Source organism: Corylus avellana, chromosome 6, assembly GCF_965113065.1.
Source record: "Corylus avellana chromosome 6, dhCorAvel1.hap1.2, whole genome shotgun sequence".
In the NCBI taxonomy this organism is placed as follows: Eukaryota; Viridiplantae; Streptophyta; class Magnoliopsida; order Fagales; family Betulaceae; genus Corylus; species Corylus avellana.
This window is the reverse complement of record NC_142495.1, coordinates 28,106,740-28,117,723: the sequence shown is the minus strand read 5'-3', so window position 1 is coordinate 28,117,723 and position 10,984 is coordinate 28,106,740. Positions and strand designations below refer to the sequence as shown.

The 10,984-nt window shown below is 36.3% G+C and overlaps 2 protein-coding genes across 2 annotated transcripts; one reads left to right on the top strand and one right to left on the bottom strand.

Moving 5' to 3' along the window:
• Window positions 1-1,608: 1,608 nt before the first annotated feature.
• Window positions 1,609-2,409, bottom strand: LOC148585151 (uncharacterized). Its single transcript, XM_088517715.1, has 3 exons — window positions 2,350-2,409; window positions 2,065-2,211; window positions 1,609-1,932 (listed from the first exon to the last, which is right to left on the bottom strand). The coding sequence occupies exons 1-3, from the start codon at window positions 2,407-2,409 to the stop codon at window positions 1,609-1,611; spliced, it is 531 nt and encodes a 176-aa protein (XP_088373841.1).
• Window positions 2,410-8,756: 6,347 nt separating this feature from the next.
• Window positions 8,757-10,984, top strand: LOC132188524 (L-type lectin-domain containing receptor kinase S.4). Its single transcript, XM_059603005.2, has one exon. It carries the CDS (start codon window positions 8,793-8,795, stop codon window positions 10,833-10,835), a length of 2,043 nt encoding a protein of 680 aa, XP_059458988.2. The 5' UTR covers window positions 8,757-8,792; the 3' UTR covers window positions 10,836-10,984.

Sequence of the window (10,984 nt, the reverse complement as noted above, 5' to 3'; positions counted from 1 at the left end):
GTGGCAAAAGAATGGGATTCCAAGCCCTCATGCTTGCTATGCAATTTACCAAAATAGGGAAACTTCAGAAAAGTATATAAGTGACTAGTACTTAATGGATACGTATAAGAAGTCATATGTATATAGCATTGAGCTGATGTTTGGCCCTAAAGATTGGGCTATTGACAATGATGAGGAAGTCACACTGCCACCTTTACCTAAAAAAACAACGAGGCAGGCCGAAGAAGGTGAGAAGAAGAGGAGCTGATGAAAACGAGCCTAATGAAAATGAGTCTAATGAAAGTGTTAAGCTGAGTCGAAATGGGTATGATGTACAGTGTGGAAACTGTAATCAACTGGGCTACAACGCTAGGAGTTGCACTCGACCACAGAATCCAAATAGGAAGATATACCCAAAGAAGGTTAAGAAGCCACAACCGAACATTGACACTAAGATACGTTTCTACATAATACTCTAGGATAATTTGACATTTGATATTTTAAATGTTTTCCATATTTATGTTTTTTTTATTATATGGTGTGATAGGGAGGTACCTCACAGACAATGCATCCAACTGACATACCCCAACCAACTGCCACCCCAAGTGGACAAAGTATAAGTTCCATCAAGATGGTAGGTAGAAGGTCGGCTAGGTTACAAACAATGGTAAGTTCATCAGTTTTGTTTCTTGTGTAGTAAGGCTAATTCGTGTGCATAGTGTTAATTGTATTGCCTATGTTGATGCAGGCTAAGCCATCACAGCCAGTGGGGCAACACCAACCTTATCCATAGTCAACATAATTCAAGGCAATAAAATAGGGAATGTAGTTGGAATGTGACATGGAGATGTAATTTTTTGAACGCTTTTTGATGTAGGTTAATGGAAGTTTGTGGCACAATTGTATTGAAAATGTGACATGTTTTTTTTGTGATAGTAGCATATAGGAATTACAGTTTTTTTGTAACAATATGGGTTAATGGAAGTTTGTGACTTATTTGTTTATTTGGAATTTATGGCATATTTGGATGTTTTAGTTGAAATGTACATGATGTGGTCCAGATTGTGAAAGTACTTGTTTAGTTGAAATGTTTATGATATGGTCCGAATTGGGTTAATGAACAATGTGGAATGACTTGTTTACTTGAAATTTATGGCATATTTGGATGTTTTAGTTGGAATGTACATGATGTGGTCCAGATTGTGAAAGTACTTGTTTAGTTGGAATGTTCATGATATGGTCCAGATTGGGTTAATGGAAAATGTGGATTGACTTGTTTACTTGGAATTTATAGCATATTTGGGTGTGGTCCAAATTAGACCAATATACATTGTTTGAGTATGGTCCAAATTAGACCAATATGCAGTGTACATTCCAAATGGTCCAAATTGGTCATATTTGGAATATACATGGTATGCTCAAATTATGGTCAATATTTGGAATGTCAATAATTTGGTCAAATTAAGTTGTACAGTATTGACAAAACATTTAGTTAATTAGTGCAATAACACACAAGTCAATAACTAATCACTTGCATAAACACAACATTACAAAACATTTAGTTAATTAGTACAATAACACACAAGTCAATAACAAATCACTTGCATAAATACATATATTACAAAACACTCATTTACTTAGTGCACTAATGCCAATCAACATTATTATCAACCATGATAACAATAAACCAAACATGAGAAATTTCTCTTTTGCCCTATACACATCATTCTCCTTTTCTAAGTAGGTAAGCATTTCCAATTGTCTATCATCCTCCTTCTCTAGCTGATTTACTCTTGCAATGTAGCCATCACGTTCAGTCTGAAGGTCATCACGTTCAGTCTCAAGGTCTTTCACCATTGCCAAATATTGACAGTTTACATTCTCCAACTCTTTCACCTTATCCAACAGCGCAGAAATAATTTCCATAACCCTTTTACAAATTGATTTGTCCATCTATTTGAAAAATCGGCATGCTGCTTTTCTCTACATATACATAAAATATAAAATTATTAATCAAACCATTACACTCATTTCATGCAGGAATAACTTTCAAACCAATATGCATTGTGCAATGAAACTACTCACGTTAGAATCATAGGTAGCACAACCCCAAAATCTCCTTCCAGGGTTTTTTGGAGTCCAGCATGTCTTCAAAGGTGTAGGTAACGAGCAGTAACAAACCCAGGACATCTGAGTACAGTCCACCGAAGAAGACCCAGATGCAGATGATGACTTCATCAGCTCCTAAGGAAAATAACGTGAACCCTAGCTTAATTTCGGTACAGTATTCACCAAAAAAAAACCAAAGCTGAAATTTGGGTACAATATCCACCGAAAGAACTAAAGCTTAAGATTAGTTTGAGTAGATACCTTATCCAAGCCGAGAGAAGATTCATTTCCTTTGGATTCCCGTAATCGACTTGATGACATTTTCTTCTCTACGCCTTCCAGTACGAGTTCTCAAGGTCGATGGATGAAAGGCAGTTTGATATCCCTTACGCGTACGTCTGCAAACCAGATTGAAGCTCGATCTGGGGACAATCGATTTAAGCTCGATTCTAGGGTTCAGGTCATTTGGAGATAACCAAGGAAAGGGAGCTCGACCTTATCGTACCTACGCGTGAGACTGATTTAAGCTCAATTCAAGTAGCAAGAGAACGGATTGTGGAGCTTGTGGTCTAGGGTTCATGCGATTTAAAGGTAAATGGGGAAGGAAGCTCGGGTTTGAAGGAGGAAGATGAATCCTGTTAACTTATGTGGAACCAGGTGACAGATGTCGCCATTATAGCGTAGTTACGTGGTGATGACGTGGACGTCCGTTAGTGGGACTGACGGAAAATGAAGGAGGTAGTAATTCCGTCTTTTCTTATAGGTTGAGTACTAAATTTGTCTTGTTTTAAAATTTAGGGGAAAAAAAAAAAAAAAAAGTGAAAACTGAGGTATCAAAAAAGTTATTAACCCTTATTCTAATAATAAACTTTTATATTTAACTATAAATTCATACCAATTCGATTTGATTAAGAGGTCATTACAAAAGTTACAAATAGACTTTATTATTTATCCAGAGGTCTTTGCCCCCTCCATGAACGACCTTTATTCCCGTGGGCCATGTCTATATTAAAGTAATAATCAAAGACTTTGCGATATGCCCCATTTTAACCCCAACTCCTGGAAAGGAGGAAAACAAAAAATGCTATATTAAAGTACTAAACAAAGTCTAGCAATTGGTGGTAATTAACTTTTGGAAAGAAAGTAAAAAAAAAAAAAAAAAAAAAAGGTAAAAAAGGCATTTCCACTGATTATTTAGTGCTTTCTTCGTGTCAAGAAGTAAAAATCAATTCGATCTCTTCCATCATAGTAACTAAACTTTGGCAACTTTGCACTTCAAGAAAAAAAAAATGAAAAAAAAAAAACTAAACTTTGGTAACTATCAAACATAGTTAGGACCAGTGTGGACCCAAGGCCCCAACCCCAACCCCTTAAAATTTGTTTTTTAAAAAATTAATCTCAAAATTTATTAAAAAAAAAATTAGGGTTTTTTATTTTATTTTATTTTTTTTTATTTTTTAAAGATGGCTCCTCTAATAATTATAAAAATAAATAAAAAATAAAAAAAATCATGAACACAATCTGATCTTCCTAAATAAAATTCCTAATTAATTTCGTCCCTGATTAGGACCACCCAACTTTGTAATATTGGAGAAACTTATGCCCCAAGGTTCTGATTCAAGTCAAATTTGGTGGAACAAAAATAATTCCAAAGTGGTAGTTTCAGTCAAACGATTCCCAAAAGCAATACAAATGGGAAGGGTTAAAGAGGAGGCCTTCGTCGCTTCTATGGCAAGTTGGCAACCACCTGAGGAGGGTAAGTAGGAGAACTTTCTTACACGCGGTGGAAAGTTTCGTACACGCGGCCACTTAAGGAGGCCCACTGGCCCAGTTAAAGATGTACTATTAGGTTCACACGTCATAGCTGACTTGCTTTACAAATAAACTGCTAAATGGCAGTGGTCGCTTTTACCGCTCGATCGAGGCTTTTAATTGAATCTTTTTGTATGTCTTTGTGTATTATTCTGTTGTGGGACTTTTAGAGAGACCCGAATCCTTTTTGAATTTATTGTTTTCATATTTGTATTGCATTTTTTACTTGGATTTTATCGTTTTTTTTTTTTTTTTTTTTAACCCTTATCCCATTTAGATAACCTGAGGTAAATCACGTTCCCTCATTTGAAAAATGTACTCATAAACCAAATTTCATTAGCAATTAATAAAAGTTCCAATTGATTTTCCTTAACAATACTTCCATGCCTTAATTAGGCATCCACCGACCATTGAGATTCTCTAAAATTAAACTGCTTAAATTTCACAAAAATTCAAAAAAACTTAGAAGAGGGTTTGAACAAATAGGCCCACATCTTGAATGCCAGAGACAAAAAGGCCCACCTCACCGTACCCCACTCTCTTAAACAGCAGGAATTTGTACGGCCAAATTTTAAGAATCTGATCCGTGTCCCACACAACAAACCTTTTATTTTTTATTTTATTTTTTTTGCTTATTCGTTTTTAGACTTGACTTTGGAAATGGATGGACACCGACTTGAGAGTCTTTTTCTATCCTGCCATGGAAACGCTCCAAACTCTGCTAGCATATGCTGTGACGTCCGGAGGAAAAGTACAGCACAACAGTAAATATAGCTTTAAAAAAATCTATCTTATTGAATTAATTAAGATGTGTTTTCTTTCTTTCTTTCTTTTGGTTTGAATACCTTAATGGTCAGTTAAACCAAACGTTTACTTCATATATATATATATACACGTGCATAATTAAGTTTATAATTAACATGAAACTTCACAAATTAGTCTAGATTATGGGAACCACTTCCAACAACTTCAGTTTGTTTACTCTGCATGTTTAACAACTTAAAAGTAAACTATAATAAACCCTAATTAAACAAAAAAGTTCAAATATTAATGGCAGGATTGAGCTGGAGTCCAAGGTTATTCATTAATCATTAGTCGACCAAAGTCTACACAATTGTCTCCTGCAGGCTGCACCCAAGTGGCAAATTTCTTAACTAGGTGAGCTGTACACGTCATCGTACAGTTGTCACTCCTTCCCATACCAATAAAAGCCACGTCAACTCATGTGGCAAATATTGGAAGTCATTCATTCTAGATCGTTTACTTATTTTTCTAATGAATTGGGTCGTGCTTCGTAAACATGATTATCGATGCATCATATATATATATATATATATGCATGATTAGGTGGAGTCCAAGTAAAGGAAAAGTAATTGGGTGGAACTCCCATAATTTATTACCAACAAGAATAAATCAGGATGGACTTCTAATATTGCGAAGAATATTCACAGGCGGCGTTTCTTTGAGACAGGTTGAGCCACCCCCACTAAAAACCTATCATGAGCATATCGTTTAATGAGCATGACTTTTGTCCCCTCGTACAGACTCAAACTAATGTCTTTTCCCTCACCTATAATCTCACTTATAAGTAAAGCTAATTTGTCAATGTTAACAATCTATCTGCTTAATTTTGCAGTTTTGTTTTAGTAAAATCTTCATTCATTGTAAGAAAATATGATAGATCGAATTAAGCTTCCTTTAAAGAATTTGCTTTAAACACTAGTATTTGGATTTCCTTTAATGCAACATTTTCAAAATGCTAGCTTTATTATTAGGATTTTTTTGGCGGGTGGGAGGATGTGGAGTTTAAGATTTATATTAAAATATTTAAAGAATATAGGATGAATCGAAGATTTGAGATTGTTATACTATAATATTTTTAATTAGAAGTGGAGAAACTCCTTTAACAACTGCAAATAACAAATGGTGCATGTTCGAGGCAATCATAATATTCACTTCAATTAAAAAGTGCAGCTTGTCCACTTTTGGCCTGACGATATGAGTACGTAACCTGCTGTCATTAGAGAATATGAACCCTTAATGGAGCCAAGGAGGAAGCAGTTGCAGGCCAGGGTCAGACTTAGCAAGTTTCTGCTGCGAGTCTATTATTATTATTATTATATAGATGAACAGGTGCAAGAACAACAACAGCAAAGAAACAAATACAAAGAAAACAAATGGAAGAAATTACCTCTAACAACGGTCGTAGTGGCCGCCCAGTGAGCCTGCCAGCCTATATATTAATCTTAATTAGAGCTGTTAACATCAACGGATTATATGTATTTTTTTTTAAAAAAATTAATTATCATACGAGTTTATTGTATTTTACTATACAAGTAGTGGTAGCCGGTAGGTAAAGTTAAGCAAGTTGCTCATAAACAGCTCCAAAAACTCCAGTAGTGGTATGTAAAGTTAAAGTTAGAGCACCATGGCATGCATGCCTGCCAAGGAAAACTCTGAGCCTTCGAGATGATAATTGATAGGTGGAGATAAAAAAGGAGGGCAAAAAATCTAGGATGATTGTACGGGTAGGGGAAGTGATATAATAGAATTTAAAGGATTAAGTTTATCATTTTTTATCTATTTAAATTTTTTAGATAAGTGATAATTTAATAATTTGTCCCAAATTGCTCCAAAAACTCTTATGTCACTCCCAAAAATGTCTTCAGGGTGGCTGAACCCCGCACCCCGGGACCTCTCTACCACCTTCATTCTTTTAAAAGTTTTTTTTTTTTTTCAGTTTTTTTTTTTAGTTTTCTTTAGTCTTTTGTTTTCTTTTTAAATTTTATTAGGCATAACAAACTTATAGGAAAAATATATTATATTTTAGCCCCGAAACATTTTGGAACGATTTAGGGCTATAATGTCATGTGTGACGTGAAAATGATATTGTTAAATATTTTTCCTAAGTGTGCACGCCCCTAATAATATATATAGCGTGGTTGATGTCACATTATTTAAAAATTTTAAATGTTGGGATAATATATTCACCATGTGTTTACACTGTTAAATATATAAATAAAATAATTTGTCTTAATTTCACTTAAAATGAAACCGTCCTGATCCTCATCCTTATCATGATCATTTTTATTCTTAGATTTATATTGAATGATATTTTGCTAAAAACAAAAGGACATAATTATGGGTTGGTGTTGGATTCCCATGTGAAATCAAGTACCACACGTCCACTTTGCACCATCTTTTTTGGTGCAACTGACCTTCCAATTTACAAAAACAAAAATGAGACAAAACAATTTCAAAAAACATTTCACTCATTGCCCGTCATAATGGCATCTTATTTCCAACAGATTCATAGTAAGGGAGTTTGTTTCTTAAATTTAAGAAATATGTCTAAAAAATTATAAAAAAATCTCACAACATATTTTTTAAAATGAATTCTAAACATTAGGATTGTTACAATGAAACCCAATGTTTTGGATTTCACTATTGCAATCATTATAATTATTAAAATAAAATAAAAAAAATGATGTTCTCTCTTCTCTCCTCTCATGTCTCACAATTCTCTCTCATCTCTCCTCTCATATATATAATATAATTAAAAAGATAAATATTTTAATGATATAGAGAATGATTAAGAGAAGCTATTAAGGTATATTTTGACATAGGGAAACAAAAAGTAGTTTAGATTCTTAAATACAGAGAAAATGATAAGGAAGCTGCTGAGAGGATCCGGCTTCCATGCTGTTATTAAAATAACAGCATGTATGCTGTAGTTGAATCAACGGTCAAGATTGAATTCTCTTGAGAATGCTCTAAGAGAATTGCTACACTAAGGGTGCGTTTGGGAGTGCGTTTTTAAAAAAATAATCTGCGATTTTAAACCAAATCGCAGCAGGGTGTTTGGGATTACGATTTTAAAAACGCAAATTTTAAAATCGCAAAAAAATCTGCGATTTCCATAAGCTGATTAGAGGATGTTTATTTGAAAAAGTGCGAATTTAAAACAAAATCACGATTTCTATTAAAAAGATATTTGGCGCAATAGTTACCTTTTTTAGAACGGGGATGAAAAAAATACCAAGAATACCCACCTAAAATATATTAAAACCCTTCCTTTTTTTTTTTTTTTTTTCTTCATCCTCTCTGTCTTGTTCATCCTTATTGGTAATTTGGTCATGAAACTGCAATTATATGTTAATGTTATCCAAACACTCAATTGATAAAAAAAAGTACTTTTTAGTATGTTTTACCAAACGCCTGTGCGATTTTAAAAACGTAATTTTTAAAATCGCACTTATTGAAATCGCACTCCCAAACGAGCCCTAAAAGTATTAGCAGCAGCTTTTCAACCATTTTCTCTCAATTTAGGGAATAAAACTAATTTTTAATTCCCTATAAAAAACACTTCACAATAAATTTCATTATTTTTCCTTATATGAATAAAATACTACTTCTTTTTATCATTGCAACCAATGAGAGAGAAAAGAGAAGAGAGAATTGCTTGGACATATGAAGGAAAGATGAGAGAGAATTAATTTTTTATAATTTAATAATGCATTTGGCATTTATAGTGTTTCTCAATACATTGAAAAACATTGTAAATACCCTTTAATATTAGTTATATTTAGGGCTTCGAATTTTTTTGAAATTTTTCTTAAACATAAAGGAAGAAAATGAGCTAGAGTTTGGGAGTGATCTACGAGGATTTTTTCAATTTTTTTTTTTTTTTTTTTTTTTTTTTTTTTTTTTAAAAAAAAAAAAAAAAATCCCTTACAAACACATGTGGCAAGGAAAAGGACAAAAAAACATGTGTTTGTAAGGATTTTTTTTTGTAAAAATCCTTTGTATAAGAGTCGCAATTCTCATCATATAATACACAGCACTTTCCTCTGCTTTTGCTTCAGAAAGCTCATCAGTTCTTTTTCTCTCGCATGGCTGCTGAAAGGCTCATCCCTCTCTGGGTCTTCTTTCTTTTCTTATACCCAGTAAAATCTGATCTAAACGATGGTGGACTCTTGCTGAGCGGATTCAGCGACGGGTTTATCACTAGTGCTGCAAGAAACAACATGAGCTTAAACGGCGTTGCAGCGTTTGAGAACAATGGCGTGCTTCGTCTAACAAACGGCTCGCTCCAAGCTGTCGGCCACGCGTTTTATTCATATCCAATCCAATTCAAGAACTCCAGCGGCGGAGTCATGTCCTTCTCCACCGCATTCGCTTTTGCTATAATCACCGAGCATGGGGCACGCGGCGAGGGCCTCGCTTTCACAATCTCTCCCACAAAAGAGCTTCCCGGGGCCGCTCCGGGCCCTTATCTCGGCCTATTCAACGCCAGCGATGATGGGAACTTCTCAAACCACATACTTGCGATCGAATTGGACACTTTCAAGGACCCGGAGTTGAATGACCTCGATGACAACCATGTCGGCGTCGACATCAATAGCGTAGTATCGAACAAATCTGTTCGGGCTGTGCAATTTATGGGTAGTGATACGAGGAAGGCAGACCTCGACTTGAACAGTGGTCGCGTAATTCAGGCTTGGGTGGAATATAATTCGCAGACGAATCAATTAGATGTAAAGGTTTCGGCGGATTCAGCTAGACCCAGGTCTGTACTCTTGTCCTATAACGTGAACCTCTCGGATATTCTTCAAGAATCCATGTTCATCGGGTTTTCTGCTTCAACTGGTTCGGACGCGAGCTCGCATTATATCCTGGGCTGGAGCTTCAACGTGAATGGAGATGCTAACAATCTTTATTTAGATAAACTCCCTCAGCTCCCCACTGGGAGTACCAAAAAGAATCACACGGGATTAATTGTTGGTGTCTCAGTTTCAGGTGCTTTGGCTGTGATTTTGGGGATTGCTTTGACGTTTTACATCGTCAGGAGGAAAAAGAAGGCTGATGTGGTTGAGGCATGGGAGCATGATATTGGTCCGCATAGATATCCTTACAAGGAGCTGAAGAAAGCAACAGGGGGTTTCAAAGACAAAGAGCTAATTGGGTCTGGTGGGTTCGGTCGAGTTTACAGAGGAACTCTGCCAAACTCAGACACCCAAGTTGCTGTCAAGCGTATTTCCCATGATTCAAAGCAAGGTTTGCAAGAATTCGTGTCGGAGGTTGCTAGTATTGGCCGTCTTCGTCATAGAAATTTGGTTCAATTGGTGGGCTGGTGTCGTCGGCAAGGTGATCTACTACTTGTGTATGAGTTCATGCCGAATGGAAGCTTGGACAAGTACCTGTTTGATGACCAGCCTAACAGAATCCTGAGCTGGGAGCAAAGGTTCAGGATCATCAAAGGTGTGGCTTCTGGGCTTTTATATTTACACGAGGAGTGGGAACAAACTGTAGTTCACAGAGACATCAAGGCAGGAAATGTGTTATTGGATTCAGAGTTCAATGGAAGGCTGAGTGATTTTGGTCTTGCTAAGCTATACGAGCACGGCTCCAACGCAAACACCACAAGGGTGGTGGGCACGCTGGGTTATTTGGCGCCTGAGCTCTCGCGCACAGGCAAGCCTACAACCAGCTCCGATGTTTATGCCTTTGGCGCTTTGTTGCTGGAAGTGGTATGCGGTAGAAGACCCGTGGATCCTAAAGCACCGCCGGAGAATCTGATGCTGGTGGACTGGGTGTGGGAGAAGTGGAGGGTAGGAGAAATTCTTGATGTTGTTGATCCAAGGATGGAGGGAAAGTTTGATCAAGTTGAGGCTGTTTTGGTGTTCAAACTGGGTTTGATGTGTTCCAACGATTCACCTGAAGCACGACCCACGATGAGACAGGTGGTGAGGTACCTGGAACGCGAGTTGGAGATGCAGGAGCAGGTGGCGGAGCCATACAGGAAAACAAGTGGTGCTGCTGAGGATTATCTGCAATTTTATCCTAATACTTCTGCTTCGCATTATGATGCTGAAGCTGGTTTAAGCTCGCCATTTTCATCTTTGAGTACCACCAGATCAGGTGAAGGTAGGTAGGCATGAGAGAGTTCCAAGCTCCTCGATCTACATGGTTTTGGATGTTCAGGTTTCGTTTTTTTTACTAGCTAGGCTTTGATTTTTAACCTTCGTTTAACGATCACAGTTGTACCTTTTTATCTGGAAGTAAATAAATTATAATTACCATC

Bases quoted from the DNA above. Each gene is read 5' to 3' on its own strand.
- LOC148585151 (XM_088517715.1), bottom strand. From the start codon at position 2,409: ATGTCATCAAGTCGATTACGGGAATCCAAAGGAAATGAATCTTCTCTC. The intron at 2,212-2,349 runs GTATCTACTCAA...GAGCTGATGAAG, and splicing joins CTTCTCTCGGCTTGGATAAG to TCATCATCTGCATCTGGGTC. The intron at 1,933-2,064 runs GTGAGTAGTTTC...TTTTTCAAATAG, and splicing joins GTGCTACCTATGATTCTAAC to ATGGACAAATCAATTTGTAA.
- LOC132188524 (XM_059603005.2), top strand. From the start codon at position 8,793: ATGGCTGCTGAAAGGCTCATCCCTCTCTGGGTCTTCTTTCTTTTCTTA.